The sequence below is a fragment of the Chanos chanos genome, chromosome 16 (assembly GCF_902362185.1).
Source record: "Chanos chanos chromosome 16, fChaCha1.1, whole genome shotgun sequence".
NCBI classification, from domain to species: Eukaryota; Metazoa; Chordata; class Actinopteri; order Gonorynchiformes; family Chanidae; genus Chanos; species Chanos chanos.
The window spans coordinates 9,847,928-9,863,854 of NC_044510.1; the positions used below are offsets into that span (position 1 = coordinate 9,847,928).

At 41.7% G+C, this 15,927-nt stretch overlaps 1 protein-coding gene across 1 annotated transcript in view; it reads left to right on the top strand.

Annotated features, from left to right (window-relative positions):
* crhr1 (corticotropin releasing hormone receptor 1) overlaps positions 1-15,927 on the top strand; it is a 166,011-nt gene that overhangs the window by 109,377 nt on the left and 40,707 nt on the right. Inside the window, exons 5-6 of the mRNA XM_030793977.1 lie at positions 5,522-5,575; positions 8,514-8,633. Of these exons, the coding sequence (XP_030649837.1) occupies positions 5,522-5,575; positions 8,514-8,633 (174 nt within the window). The remainder of the gene's footprint in view (positions 1-5,521; positions 5,576-8,513; positions 8,634-15,927) is intronic.

Consider the following 15,927-nt stretch of genomic DNA (forward strand, 5'->3'; position numbering starts at 1 on the left):
CCCTCACACACACACTCTGTCTTCCTCTTTCAAGCATTTGAAAAAGAAAATATGCCATGTTCCATCAAGGTTACCCATAGGGTGACAAAAGTTTAGTTGTGTTTGATGTTGACACAATAATTACTTGCTTTATTGCGGGGATGTGTGGGGTGCCCTTTGTAAGTACTTGATCCTGGTACTATGAATTTCAAGTGCAGGCGTCCCTTTTTCATTCATACTCTCAGTCTTGTGCACTATCCATCTCTCTCTCTCTCTCTCTCTCTCTCTTTCTGTCTATCTTATGAACTGCTGTTCTGGTTTTCAAGCAGAAATGCATCTATTTCTTTCATCCCATCCCCCCCCTCTCTTTTGTGCCACACTGTGGCTCTTAAATTTGAGAGCTTGTCTTTCACAGCCATTCTCTCTCTCTCTCTCTCTCTCTCTCTCTCTCTCTCTCTCTCTCTCTCTCTCTCTCTCTCTCTCTCTCTCTCTGCCTTGTGCCAGTTTTTTTTTTTTTCCCGCGTCTCTGGGATGCATGCATGTTAAACGGGGAGGACTAGGACAGCGTGGACATCAAACTGTGATTAACACCCACTCATTGACTTTATGAATCATCACTTGCCTGTCCTAATGGTAAACCCGGAATAACCCGCCGTCGCTCCTATGGCGAGCTCCCTGACTCATTACGTGGATAAATGGGCAATCCAAACACCTCACTCCGAACGGAATGACACGGAATAACCGTCGGGTTCACCAGCGGCCATTCAGGGTTCTTCTTCTTTTTTTTTTCTCTCTCTCTCTTTCTTCTTTTCTCCTCTGTTATCATGGTTTAATCAGAAGCCAGACTACCTACACTCAGCCATTCCTAAACCCGTAGAAGTCATTTTTTAAAGAGACACTCTTACGCTTTATCAACGGGTCTACCCTGTTCCCAACGACTGCAAGCAAATTATCCAGTTCATCTTCAGACTATTAAACAGTTTACACTTTGTGAAACATTTTAACATTCAGCTCAGGACACTGCCGTTCTCACACCTACTTTTTTTTTCTAAACTATGTGACAAAGTGATTTAGATATGTACTTTGATACGTTGGCGTGTATGTTCTCAGATCAGTGTCTGCTGCCCACTCCCCTCCCCTCCCCCTAACCTCCACCCGTTGTCTCAGATGGAGTTTTTGATTACACGTGAAAATGAGCATGCCCACCATAATTATCACCTTGGTAATTAGTGCCTTTGCTTACTTTGACTTTGTTGCCGGGGTAATTAAGAAACACTAAAACGTTATCGGGGGATTGATGTTCTTATCAAACGTGTGTGTGTGTGGGCATTCACTGGCTGTCTCATCCCAATACAAAAAAGCTATTATTGCCCACGTTATAGATAATTATTCAGATTTGCTCTCTGAAAAAGATGCTAATTACCTCAGAATGTGTGCTGTGTTTAGTCTACCCCTGTCTGTCTATTTGTCAGGAAAGTCTGTCAGGAAAGAGCGTACATAATGCGTTCACTCTTGTTTACTACAAGACTACTGTCACTTTGCTGTCAACAATGCGTAACATCGGCATTTGGAAACCAACGGTAAAATAATTCTTGTTCTCAATTTGTTCTTGACAGTACGATAGTACATGTGTACCAACAACAAATCTGCATCACTCTCACAAAACGACTTTTACTAATAATAGTTCCCACTCAGGAAGATGTCTTTTTTTTTTTATGTCTGGTTTTAACTCGTATACCACTCATCTTGAGGAAAAACATATGCCCGAGAGCTTGAGAGGCTTTAATGAAATACAACCAATTGTAAGATGCAGCAGCTGTGTCATGTACAGAAATTCATTTTTTTTTTCCTCCTTTGCAGTAGGTGTCACATTGAATGAAATATGTTATTATCATAACGGCAAAGCGGACGTGCGGTTTACAACATTGGAATCATGCTTAGTAATATGTCGATACATTTGTTCTGTTCTGTTCTATTTGGTGTAGACAAAATTGGACTCTTTTTTTTCTTTTTTCTTGATCTCATCTTTTGCCAAACGTGATAATTTAGCGGTTTAGTTCATGCAGTTGAAAAGACGCCTGCTCCTTAATGAGGTGCGGGTGACGCGATTTAAGTTGCTTAAATCAGATGTGAATTAGACGGCCTTGGATTCCTTTCGCTGTTGGCGTGACGAAAAATCTGCCTCGTCGATGTGGATCGTATCCCCTCGCTCACCGAAGCTTGTTCGCCGAACCCGCACCACACCTTCGACACTGCCTGTGGAAAGCAATGTGACTGCCTCTCCCTTCCTTCCTCTCTCTCTCGCTCTCTCTCTCTCTCTCTCTTTCTCTCTTTCTCTCTTTCTCTCTCCCTCTCCCTGTCTCTCTCTCTCTCTTTCTCTCTCTCTCTCTTTCTCTCTTGCTGTGGTCAGTCAACTACACTCACTCCATCTGGTATTGGTGCTCCGTTGACTTTCAGTATGATGGAGGATATCCACAGTGCAGACAGAGTGGGAGAGGGGACCACTGTCCTGCCTGCTGGAGCGTGTTCAGGGCCATTAAGGGATAGAATATATGCTGTAAATGTCAGTAAACTCCGTGAAGATCATAAAGCTATTATACATGGTAAATAGCACAGGGAATTTATTTAAAAAGTTTGATAAGTGCCTCATTTGTTAAGTGATCTGTTTTAATCATTTATTACACGAATATGAAACTGGTCAACAGAAATTTGATCTAAAAAAAAAAACAAACAAAAAAAACATACAAGTTTCCCCCGGATTCTGAAATTCACATGGAATTCAAATGGTTTGTTTCTCTACAGCTGAACTTTTACCTTCTTCCTGTCAAATCCTCGGGACTTTTTTGGCATCCGAAAACAAAACCAAAAAAAAAAAAAAACCCCAACAGATTATATTACCGAAGAAGACAATGGGACATTCATTTTAGCCAGAGAAAAGTTTGGCCGGCGCGTCTGCTGCTCTCTTCAAGATGTATTTGTTTTACAGTGTTGGTGTTATGTGGGTCAAAGAAAAATAACCTTTAAACCGTGACTTTACAACAGCCAGGCTATCAGTTCCAACCACATCACACGGATAACATTACCTTTTGCGTCGCTCAGTAGCATTCACAGAGCAACAGGGGAAGATAATGTTTTTATATTAGGTTTCCATTGAGGGTTCTGTGATTTAGTGGATGGTGACACCCCCTCCCCTCCCACCGACACACACACACACACACACACTCACACACACACGCACACACACACACACCCACACACTCTTGTTCAGGTGCCCAAAGTCATTTAATATTGTTCTCTCACTAACAACCAAGTTTCTGTGGTGTAGCGGTTATCACGTTTGCCTCGCTCGCACTGCACAGTTTGAAAGCGGGTGGAGACTTCACTTAACTTCAGGCAGCACGGTGGCTCAGTGGTTAGCACTCTTGCCTCGCAGCAAAAAAAAAAAAACAGCTGACCTGGGAACGGGCACAGGTATTTTTTTTTTCAGATTTTCTACTTCTCTCATAAACCAAGGCCGTTGGCTAATTCTTTTACACACTTTAAGGGAAACATGATGTAAACCCAGATTCGAATCCTGGCCGTCCTGGGTCCTTTCTGCATGGAGTTTGCATGTCCTCCCTGTGTTTTTGCGTGGGTTTCCGCCTGGCGCTCCGGTTTTCTCCCACCATCAAAGACATGTATGTTAGTGCTCTCAAGCAAGACTCTGGCAGAAAGAACTGGAGTTGGTCCCCGGACGCTGCGCTGTGGCTACTCACTGCTCCTAGCTCCTAGTGTGTGTGTGTGTGTGTGTGTGTGTGTGTGTGTGCACTCACTGCTAGTGTGTGTGCTCCTAGTGTGTGTGTGCTCACTGCTCACTGTGTATAAGATGGGTTAAATGGTTAAATGCAGAGGATAAAAATTCCCCATGGGGATCAATAAAAATTGATGATTATTATTAAAAAAAATATATATATGAAAAAGATAAACATGAACACCCACCAGAACCATATTGGTTCTACTCCATCTCCTGCACACCTAATTCAGCTAAGAAATGAAATTATTATGCTGTTAATTAAGAAACTCAGGTGTATTAGTGATGGAATAGAATGAATAAGTGAACAGATGAAATGGCTAAGGAACCTAACGACGTCTAACTCTGTAATTCAAAACAGTTCAATTGTCCAGTCGCTTTTGCGCGCAGATAAACAAGCACATGCGAAAATGCGCTATTTTTTACGTTTTTATTTCTTTATTTTTTAAGACAGAATTACAGTTATTACAGTTCTGTGGTTTAACACGCGTGGGGAGTGTGTGTCCCCCCCTCCCCGTAAACCGCGCGCTGCCTTTTTTTTTTACGCTGAAAGCGTCTCTTTTGTTGAATCGATAACTAATGAGTCAGCTTGTTTTATCTGGGCGGGCAGTGGATGGGACCAGACAATCGGGAAATAAAAACCAGTGCCATTGTGAGCCGGAGCAGCCAACACAAAGCAGCTTCGTAAATATCAGGCCAGGCCAGGCTATATGTTGTTCTTGGACTGTGGCGTCAGATAGAAAAAACCAAAGCTCTTCCAAACACGTGAATCTTTCATCGAAGAACGATGCCCCCCCCCACACACACACCCAGAGACACTGTTTGTGTTTCAAAGCTCACAGGCTCAAAATATAATAGCGGGTATGGAATATGGGAAAAGAAAAAGAAAAAAAAATCAACAGCCGCTCAGAAACCGCTATAGAGTATTTGCCCGTGTGTGTGTGTGTGCGCGCGCGCGTGCGCGGGCATGTGTCAAGATTGCTTCTTTGGACCTTTTTATTTTACCTTTTTTTTTTTTCCACCTTCATTCATTTCTGACTGTAATAACAGTTGCTTCTTTTCGAGAGTAACAGAACTACAGAACTATGAACTTTATCAGCTACTTCATCAAAGGCTAGCGTTGGGTAGAAATTCAAACCTTCATCCAGTGCCTTAGTTGGTTTTTTTTTCTTTTTATTTACATAGCTAGCTCTCCTGCCCTTTGATCTCGCAGCATAGTGGAAAAAAAATATGCAGTGCTGTTAAATTCAATTTTGTGGTCGCTCTTTGACAGACATGGAAACGGGTTTCATGGTCCTTCACGCGGTTTAACGAAGCGTCAGTGTGTGTGTGTGTGAGTATGTGTGTGTGAGTGTGTGTGTGTGTGTGGTGGTGGTGGTGGGGGGGGGGTGTCGCAGTATTCTTTTCGAGGTCATACTGAACAATGCAGGTGGGCTTTACTCTACATCAAAGCCAAATATTACCTGACAGAGTACCTTCCTTACAAATAGCTCATATATACAGTCAGCGGTGTTCTGCTTCACCACTGTATGAAATGACATACAATAGCTCTCTGCATTCTTCATTCGCTATCATTACATCAGCAACACACAGTCTTTTATTTCTTCTGACTGGTAACATAAGAAAGAGACTGAAATATACAGCAGCCTCTAATAACAAAAAAAAAAGTCATTTGTTTTCTGACATCATTTTAAATATGTTTTTCTTCTCTCTCTCTCTCTCTCTTTCTCTCTCTCTCTTCTTTTCTTTTAGCTGCCCGAAGTTTGATACTGTGGAATTTAACGTCAACCCCCACCAATGTCACAGGTGAGTACTGTCCTCAGTGCTGAACTGGCTTGACCCAGGAACACACACTCATGTGTAAAACATGAAGACAGAACTCATGATGAGTAAATAAAGGCAAAGGAGATGTTCCCATTCTATGTGGAAAAAAAACGACATTCAAAGAAACCCAGTCAAGAAGACGTCCTGTAGAAGTGGATTAAAAAAAAGGGGGGGGGGAGAGGTGGAGGGGGGGGAGGGGCCTTTACGTAAGACCATTTTCAAACCGTCAACAAAATCCCGACCTGTATTTCCTCGGTGGCACGGAATCCTCTGTGAATAAGGCAGTAGATTAGGGATGACATTTTTATGTAAAAAAAAAAAAAGAAAGAAAAAAATTCCAAATCCGTGACAAGTAATAGTTTAAGACCCGTTATATTGTGTTTCCTTAGAGCGTATAAAAAAAATTAGCCCACAACCTTGGTTTGTGAGAGACGTAGAAAATCTAAAAAAAAAAAAAATCTATGCCCATTTCCAGGTCAGCTTTTTTTTAATAGTCTCTCTTTTTTTTAATGTTTAAGATGTTTTAGTTTACGTTTCACCATAGAGGATTTCTATCCTTTTTGCCATTTTTGGCAAACATGGACCAACACATCCCTTAGTTTTATAAGCTATATTGCATGGCCTGTAGAAAACTAAAGAACACTGAATACCACATGCCTCAGCTACTAACAAACCCCATTTATGGAACTGATAGGGGCGGGGGGAGGGGGGATTGTTTCAAGAGGTTTTTAGTTTATGGAAGGAATTCTGCATCTCACATTGATGTATGAGTATTCCAAGTTCAATATTGTTCTTTCTTCAAAAGAGACTTCAAGACATTTTTTTTTTCCTCCGTCAGTGAGATGAACTCATCCTCTCCATATTTCACGTTGATACTAAGATGAAGTGAAGTCACAAAGTAGAAAAATTTGGATTGTGAACAAGGTGCCCTTTTGTCTGATGAATGATTAGATTTTGGTATCCCCGTTTGCCGTAATCTGGTATTTGGACAGCCTTTGACTGTGTGGATTAACTAACTCCTGTGATCTTTGGCAGTATAATTAGTTTGAACTCTCTGCAGGCAGTGAGATGGGTGTTTTAGTTGCCCTCTGTCAGTGGCTGGCACAGTTGGAATCTCGCTGTTCATTATCTGCTGTTTACGAAGTGAAACGGATCACCAGGAAAGTAGATGTCAAAAAAAAAAACAAAAAAAAAAAGAACAAGCATGTTACTTCATTTATTTATGCATTCTGCATGCTGCAAAAAAAAAAAAAACTAAAATAAATAACTAAATAAATAAAACAAGCTATAACACATCCCCAGGGCTCTGAGCTGGTGTACTCTCTCTCTCTCTCTCTCTCTCTCTGGCCCTCCGCAGTTTATTCGTGCGCTTTCCATCTGTGACGGATAAACTAGCCACCCTGTTTTCTGTTTGGTTAGGTTTTGTGAGGGGGTCAGCATTGCATCCGATGCTTATGAGATCTTCCTACCACCCCCCCCCCCCCACCCCCGACATGTCGTTGTTTGTCACATTTGACTTCGTTATTTGCCTTTAGCGTGGGTGGCCGTTTTCTTTTTGCCTGAACAAGCTCCGCAGTCACCTCCCATTAAAAACGACGTCAAAACAATGCCGGTGCAGCGCCGCCCGTGTCCGGCGGTCAAGGTTTTCTCCTGCGCTCCGCGTCTTATAGCAGGATGAGTCAGAGAGGTGGAGCAGAACTGATTTTCACACATATGTCTCTCCTAGTATTTATCCCCAGTGTTCAGAGACGCTTCAACGACAAAGAAAGAAAGAAAGAAAGAAAGGAAGAAAGAAAGAAACCCATTCAATCGTAACATAAAGGGTTATGATTGAATGTTTCATTGGAGAGCACTTACTATGCCCTAACTTTACATTAGCTCCAAACTTCACAACTCAGTCTACCCAAGGACAATATAACAGTGATTTATTCCGACACCAGTTGCTTTTTTAGTTTTGTGTTTAATTAAAATGTATCCGACTGTAAGCCCTAGCAGCCGGACATGACAGCGTGTGGTTTAACCCGCCGTTGGTTTTATAGAAATCCCTGGGACAAAAGTCTTAAAAAAGGAGAAAAAAAAAGGAGCTTGTATTGACATACTTTTCAGCGCGACTGACAGAACCACACTACCCATACACCGAACCTCTAGAATCGACTAGACCTTAAAATCGCTCGGCCCCGGGAAAGAGGACCAGTTGTAGTTGTACTCTGCTGTGCATGATTTGGCGATGCCCCTTAACATCTCCGAATCACGCGTCCTTCGAGATGGTCCTCACACACTCTTGCTTCCCCTTTTAGAGGCTGAAAAACAATCTGTCCGTCCACAGTCGGGGTGGGTATTAACACGGTGCTGTTATACATACTTTGCTGGATGGTGAGAAAACACAGTGGGTTGGGGGTTGGGGGGGGGGGGGGGGGGGGGGGGGCAGGGGGGAGGGTACAGTGTCGTGTATGCCGCAGGCTAGAGTGAACCTAGAGTGAATTTCACACTTTAACCGACACGCAGCAGCTCCGAGGCTCTGATGATTACATGAATAAGGTGGAAGTTACAGAGTTTGAGGGAAGTTTTTCTTTGTCTTTGTTTTTCATCTAAGATCTTGTTGCTTTAAGGTTTACTGTAGTTTAAATATCTTTATTCTCAGCCTATACTCCAACATGTATTTGCTTAATCTCTAAAGTCTTGAACAAAATAGCAGAGCGACATTCATATTTTCTCTCGTCATATTTTTATTCCAGCCAAGCGTTACTACGCGTGATTCATCTGTTCAATTCATTACTGAGGTGGTACTGTTCATTAGTTCAGCAGTTCAAGTGTTGGGCAAAAAAGTCAACATTATTGGGAAACACTTCATGAAAGAGTACTTTTCTCTCTCTTTCTCTCTCTCTCTCTCTGAATCTCTTTCTCTGGATGCCTGTCTCAGGGCTGTTCTGTGATCTGTCCATCGATGGCATCGGTACGTGCTGGCCCAGGAGCAGTGCGGGAGAGGTGGTGACGCGACCATGCCCGGAATCCTTCTTGGGCGTCAAATACAACACCAACAGTGAGTACCCCCTGTCGTTCTGTACAGACTCTCCCCAGATCTACTAAAACTGACAGATATCATCAAACCAAAATTCAGTAGTCTGTTTTTCACCACCAGTTCAGCTGAAATTTGATGTAGTTTATGCAACATTTTTTTAAATTGCCACGACTTAAGATGATTTATAAAGTAGGTACTTGATGGTTTGTGTGTGTGTGTGTGTGTGCGCGCGTGCGTGCGTATGTGTGTGTGTTTGTGTGTGTGTGTATGTGTGTGTGTGTGTGTTTATGCAATGTGTCTCTGAATGTAAGCAAATATCAAATGAACTGAGGGGAGAGAAAACTGGGCCACAGAGACACCATTAGTTGTTCTCAGGAGACAGAGTATGAGAGAGAGAGAGCGAGAGAGAGAGAGAGAGAGAGAGAAGAGAACGATCCAAATTCTGTTAATCCCCCTGGACCCAGTGATGGATTTAACAAAACGAGGGCGACGTTTATGCACAGTCACCCACTGAATATTCAGGCACTTGAGTACAATGCGGCCAGCTGTGTTCCAGCTCAGCCACCGCCGCCTTAGGCCCAGATTTAGTGGCGTCAGCAAATTATTATAATGAATAATGCCAAGCAGCGTTTTGTATTCACGGACTGCGCATATCACTATTTCTCAAGGGTCTCTCTCCCTTTCTCCCTCTCTCTCTCTCTCACACACACACACGCACACACACACACACACACATACAAACACACAAACACTTTCTCGTTTTCTCTGTCGAGCAGAACAAGGAGGAAAAGGGATTACTGACAAACTTTTGCTAACATGTTAATAGAATTGTCATGGGAGATGGACAGTTTTGCTGTGATAGTGACATTGGCTTTACGTGGTAGCCCACCGTAAATGTACGAGGATATCTGAAGTAGCTTGTTGACAGGCTTTGGAAGCCTGTATGGGGAGCTGTTCATTCTAAGTAGCAGGAAGTGATGTAAGAAATGAGATTGAATGTTGATTGAAAGATTTAATGCTGAATGAAGGGTTTAATGTTGAATGAAAGATTGAGCGTTTTTGAGTCATGTGCATAGCACCAACCCGTAAAGCAACATGTTCATATTATGATTAGGCACCAGTGTAAATACATAACACTTTAAAATAGTAATCATTCACAATTATTCCGAATTCCAAATTGTTCTCATGAGTACGTTCTGAGTGTCAAAACTGGTTGTCAATGAGATTTTGGGCCAGTTTACATTCCCTTTGCTCGAAAAACTATTCAGTGCAAAAACCACAGACATATTCATAAGACTAAATGCCAGGTATGTATAGACTCTCCTCAACTTACGACAGCGGGGTTCTATTCGAACAATCCCATCCTGAGTCGATTTCATCGTCATAAATCCCTTCATATAATATGAATCACAAGGCTATATAAACGACTAAAATGTCTGAAATATACATTATACAATAGGGCTTTGTTGTCTATTTCACCAATTTCACACAATGTTAAATTACACAGTCATGTTGAAATACTACAATTTTTTTTTTTTTACTTATTTTTAGGTATTTATGTATTTATTGATTCACTTATTTATTTATTCATTTTTCTAAATATGCACTGTAACCTGGCCTACGTGTTGTTTTACTAGCTGTTTGTCTGAATTTCTATGTTGTTGTTCTTGTGTATGCCGATCCAAAGACAAATTTCCACCCCGGTGGACAATAAGGATATTCATTCATTCATTCATTCAGTACTCCTACTACTATTACAAATAACAACAACAACAACAACAATAATAATAATAATAATAATAATATCAGTTAATTAATGATGAATATTGTACACTGAGGCCCAAACAATAAAAAAAAAAACCTTGCGGCAGGAGGAGCAGATGTTGTTAAATGTTAGGACCAAACAGCGCTGCTTGAACATAATATAACTCGGTCAACGGGACAGCCGTCATAAGTCTGGATGGTCATAAGTCACATAAGTCACGAGTCAAGGACGTCCCATATTTAAAAACGCGAGATGAACGTCAAGTTTGGCTGATGGGAGAACGAATCACCTTTACCGAACGTTACTGAACGTCAGATGGCGGGGAAAAAACCGATTGGCGTACTCAGTGTTTCTTTGTGGAGATGTTCAGATGTCCACCCTCATCCCACAGGACATGACCAGAGCGTGTTGGATCGTCCTCTTCGACAAAAAGAAAAAGCATTAATCAGAACCATTTCTTATTCAGTCCATTCAAGCGCAATTAAGTCAGCGATGGCCAAATAGCGTGTCCTCTCACAATTGGTTTAGTCGGTGGAAACAGTGTTTGCTAGGGTCATTTTGATCCATTAGCGAGGCATAATAACTCAGTTCTTTCATGAGGTGATTACAGGGAGCCTTATTCAATACTCCCACTGGGCTGTGCTCCGTGAAAGCGCTGCTAACAGTACGCGAGTGAAATTTTGAGCGGTTCTTGGCCCATACATTGAATTCCTGGACTCCAGGATTCAAGGGGGAAAATGCCGGGAAGTTTCGTCTCGGAAACAGAGCGCTAGCGAGGGTTTTCGAGCCAAGCGCACGAGTTCAGGGCGAGGAATTTCTGATGCGCCGAAAGTTGCTGCGCGAATAAATGAATTATGATATGATTTGCAATTTAAGTCAGGCTCATTATGTAAATAGACGGTTTTATGATCTAGAACTAGGTTATAGGTAATGTGAGAGAGAATTTTAGGTGCCAAGGTTGTAAATATGAGGGCAAGTACTATGTCTTAAATTGTAAGTTCGGGATAAAATATGAGAATGATAACACGATTTGGAATGTGCTTTATAAGTCGAACACAATAGAGACCATTGTGATTTAAAGTTTTGTTTGCGGCTGAAACAAAAATAAAAGAAGGGGGGGGGGGCAGGGTTGAGTGGCCCTGAGAGAGGATGAACTCACGAACAGTGGTTGTTTACTTCTTTTACATTACAGTCTTACGTCCCCATTTCCTGTTTGAAAAACCAAACAGACTATTTAATGAGAAGAGGAGAGCAGTTAAAGAATGTGGGACTCAGAACATCCAGAACATTCTGGCTGTAATTATAACTGGTCATCTGTTATTGTTGTGATCTTACACACACTTACGTGGGTACACACACACATACACACACATACCACAGTTTCACACAAATGCAACCTCTTCTCCGTTGTTAATTAGCCAATCAGGATGTAGAGAGCCAGCTTTTTATTTATTTATTTTAATTTTTATGTTGCCATGTTCTCATGTTCTCATAATATCCCTTTAACAATGAACAGCGTGTATTATGTCAACACATTAACAAGTCATGAGGACAAATGTGTGAAAGTTGTTTTTTTTTTAAATTTATTATAATCATTATCTGAAAAAAAGCTGTGTGTGTGTGTGCGCGCGTGTGTGTGAGAGTACATGTGTGCGTGTGCGTGTGTGTGTGCACGTGTGTGTGTGTGTGTGTGTGTGTGTGTGTGTGTGTGTGTGAGAGAGTACATGTGTGCGTGTGTGTGTGTGTGTGTGTGTGTGTGTGTGTGTGAGAGAGTACATGTTTGAGAAGTGAGGCTGGAGTGAGAGCAGAGAATGGATTGAGTGGGTGTTTGAGCGAAAGACTGAAAGCATAAAGGTTGTGCATGAATGAATAGTGGGTGTTTTTATGCGTCTACGCTTAGGTTGGAGGAAATGAATTGACTTGAGGTTGCTTTTCAATTACTCAACTAATCCTCATTCACACTCACAGGAGCGAGCTTTTTCACTCTGACGAAGGGTCCAGGAGGAATGTGGCTTTCACACACAATAACAAGAAATGAACAGAAAGAACAAATGTGTTATCATCACTGCCGTACTTGACCGTAAAATGGTTTTCGACCTTTCGTTACACTGTTCAGAAGGACTTTCTCTTGTTTGACCTTTTAGACGTGGTACCTTTTATGACCAGCTAAAGAGACCGTGGTTCTTTTACAGAAATGAGCAACACTGAGCTTGCTGGCAATCTGACAATAGGAAACGTACCAAATGGAGCAGAGTTTTCCTTTCTCCGCGAGCACTTTGGAGAGGATTTGATCTTCCTTTGGCACACATAGATAAGAACAACTTTATTACTTAAACTGGAACACGCTATAACAGTTTGTTTGGCTCGGGGAGGTGTCAGACGTATCATTCTGACGTTGATTTGTAGTCGTTTTCATGACGCAGGCTCCGTTGTGACGTGGCTGTGTTGTATGGCGTTGTGCAAAGCAGCTTCACTTGATAAAATAATTTGGTTTTACAGACGCATTACCGACATCTCTTTCAGATGTAGTTTTTTTAAGAGAGCTTGTGTGTGTGTGTGTGTGTGTGAGAGAGAGAGAGAGAGAGAGAGGGAGAGACAGACAGACAGACAGAGACCGTGGTAAAACGTTGAAAGCGCAATAAGGAGAAGACAACAAGAGCAGGACTTTGAACGATGAAGAGACTGAAGGCAGAAAAAGAAGAAGAAGAAGAGCAGGAGAAAAAGAAGGTGAATGGCATGAGATAAGAACTAGGAAAAAAAAAGAAAATAAGAAAATTTTAAAAAGGAGAGAAAGAGGAGGGGGGGGGGGTTCAGGGGAGAGAGAAGAATACATATCCCTGACAGTACTTCCAGATGTTTCCTTGGCACTATACTATATTTGGGGAAAGTTCTAGAATTGGATGGAAAAAGTTTCCTCACACAGACTGGACCGTTGAATCCAACATGATCACACTTTGCAGTGGTATTCCTGAACCGTTCTTGGACTCAAAAAAAAAAAACCCCCAAAAAAAAAAAAAACCTCTCCGCCTTGCCTGGGTCAAATCAAACTCTTCTTAACATCCAAGAGTTCTGAAATATACGCTGGAAAGTAATTCTCTTGACAACCATTAAGCCTCCCAGTTTGTCTAATCTCATCCAAGGAAATGAAGAAATAAAATATTGATTTAATAAATTTCTTTCATCATCAGCGTAATGGGATCATTCACCACAAATACACAAAAATAACACACCAGTAATACACAGACAAACTTTCTTCCTTTCTTTTTTTTTTTTTTGTTATTGTTATTGTTGTTTTATTACTGACGAATAAAAGAAGGATGTGGTAACTGACAACATCAGCCTTTTTTGTTTTTTTGTGGGGTTTTTTTTTTTTTTCTCCTGCCGTACTCGCTGATTTACGGGACAAAGGAAATTGTCGAATCAAAAGAAAATAACTTTTTAGGCCCTGTGGCAAACACAACGGGACAGAAAAATTTCAAGCTATGGAAACCCCCCCCCCCCCCCCCCCCCCCCCCCCAAAAAAAAAACCCAAAAAAATGAAGACGGAAGAGAGTGAAAGTTTATTGCATATCCGGACGTCTCTCCCAGCACTCTGTCCTCTCAGTTTATCCTTCTCTCCTCTGACCTTGGTACTTGCTTTTATTGCATTTGCTACGCCTGCAGTCTGTTGGACGTTACTATTTTTTTTGTGTGTGTGTGTGTGTGTGTGTGATGCCATGAGCGGCAGCTAACTCAGCAGTACTGACTTAGTCATTTCATTGTACCGTATTGCCTTTTGGGCTCTTGTGTGTCATTATGCATCTGTGCTTTAACTGTAAAACAGTCTGTGACGCACACACACACACACACCCCCCCCCCCCCCCCCACTTCACGAACACACACACTCACACACACACACACACACACACACACACACACACACACACATACACTGTGTGAGTACAAAGCTCTCTTCCCAATTTTCTGTGACCGACTGGTCGCTCTACCGTGGAAATGGTCCATGTGAGTCCATGAGGTCATATGCGTTCATGTGATTTGACTTAAAGCGTCTGTTGGTGACAATATGGAAAGGGTCCAACTACTGTGTGTGTATGTGTGTGTGTGTGTGTGTGTGTGTGTGTGTTTCGCATGTGCCTAAACATCTACCCTGGAATACGTTTGGCTCAGTCAGCATCCGTTTCTGGTCTGCAGGATTACGGTTCTATTCAGAGGAAATCAAAACAAGCACAAAACCCTTAATGCAAAATATCCTGTGGTAGCTGTATCTTTTATTATTTCATCGGTGATGATAATCCCCCGAAAGTGAAAATGTTACAAAAAAAAACAGCGCTTTTTTTTTTGGTGCTTATCATTACTCACCACTGACTCATTTCATATTGCGCATGCAATGCTTTAAGGTTTTGTAAATAAAGCCGAAGTTTTTTTGTTGTTGTTTGGTTTTTTTTCTTTTCATTCAGTTTTTGAATGAATAAATACATTTCACAGATTAATTATACTGATGAAGATGTGCACTGGGAGGGGGGGGGGGGGTCACATTATAAAACGTCAGTTATGAGGTAATGACCTCACAGTTGCTTGTGCTATTTCAAATGTGTTTGTTTTCAGTGGTCCGCTCTATAATCTTTAGACGGGCTATAGATGGAAACAGAAACAAATTGTGCCGAGACCTTTGACTCTGATATCTGTCACATTTTGGCTTCGTGTCCTGAGAAAGAGTACCAACATGTCAACACTGCATAATCAAATCGGCGCTGAAACGAAATTTTAACGCGTTTTCAAAACTCCTCTGATTCTGAGATCACGTAAGGACACCGTAGAAGAGACAAATTTTTAAACATTTTATTTTGATGTTCTTCAGCTTGCTCCCACTCCATCCTTCCTCGAATAAATAAATAAATACATTAAAAAAAGACATGAACTGAGAGAGTACTCTGTGTGTCACTAACATGTTCCTGGTTCTATATCTAACTCTAACAAGCTGAGGTTAATGGAAACTAGCGCTGTATTGGTCATCATCTTTCACAGATATGAATGTCTCTACCCTCAGTCACCTCTCCTCCAGTAAAACTGAGGAAAACAAGTATGCGCGGTTTGTTTCTTTGCAATTAAGCCTTGTTCAGACGTCCAACCGCAGTACCTTAGGAGTGACTCTGGGTTAAAGACTCGCCTGCCCACACGGGCCGCACACAGTTATCACGTGACGGGACTGTGATACAGGGGTCTCCATGGCAACCGTGTGACAGCAACGAACAAAAATGTCACAGGTTAAAAGGGAACAGACAGCAGGGGAGAGAACATCACGTGTTTATCTGGGATTTTACATTGAGTTTCAGAACACACACACACACACAGACACACACACACTCACACACACACACATACACACACACACACACACACATACACACACAGACACACACACACACACACACTCACAAACACACGCACACACATTATGAAACACAGCTTTATTTGATTTGTATCAGAAACTATTTCTGGAACATTACACACACACACACACACACACTATGAAACACAGCTTTATTTAAT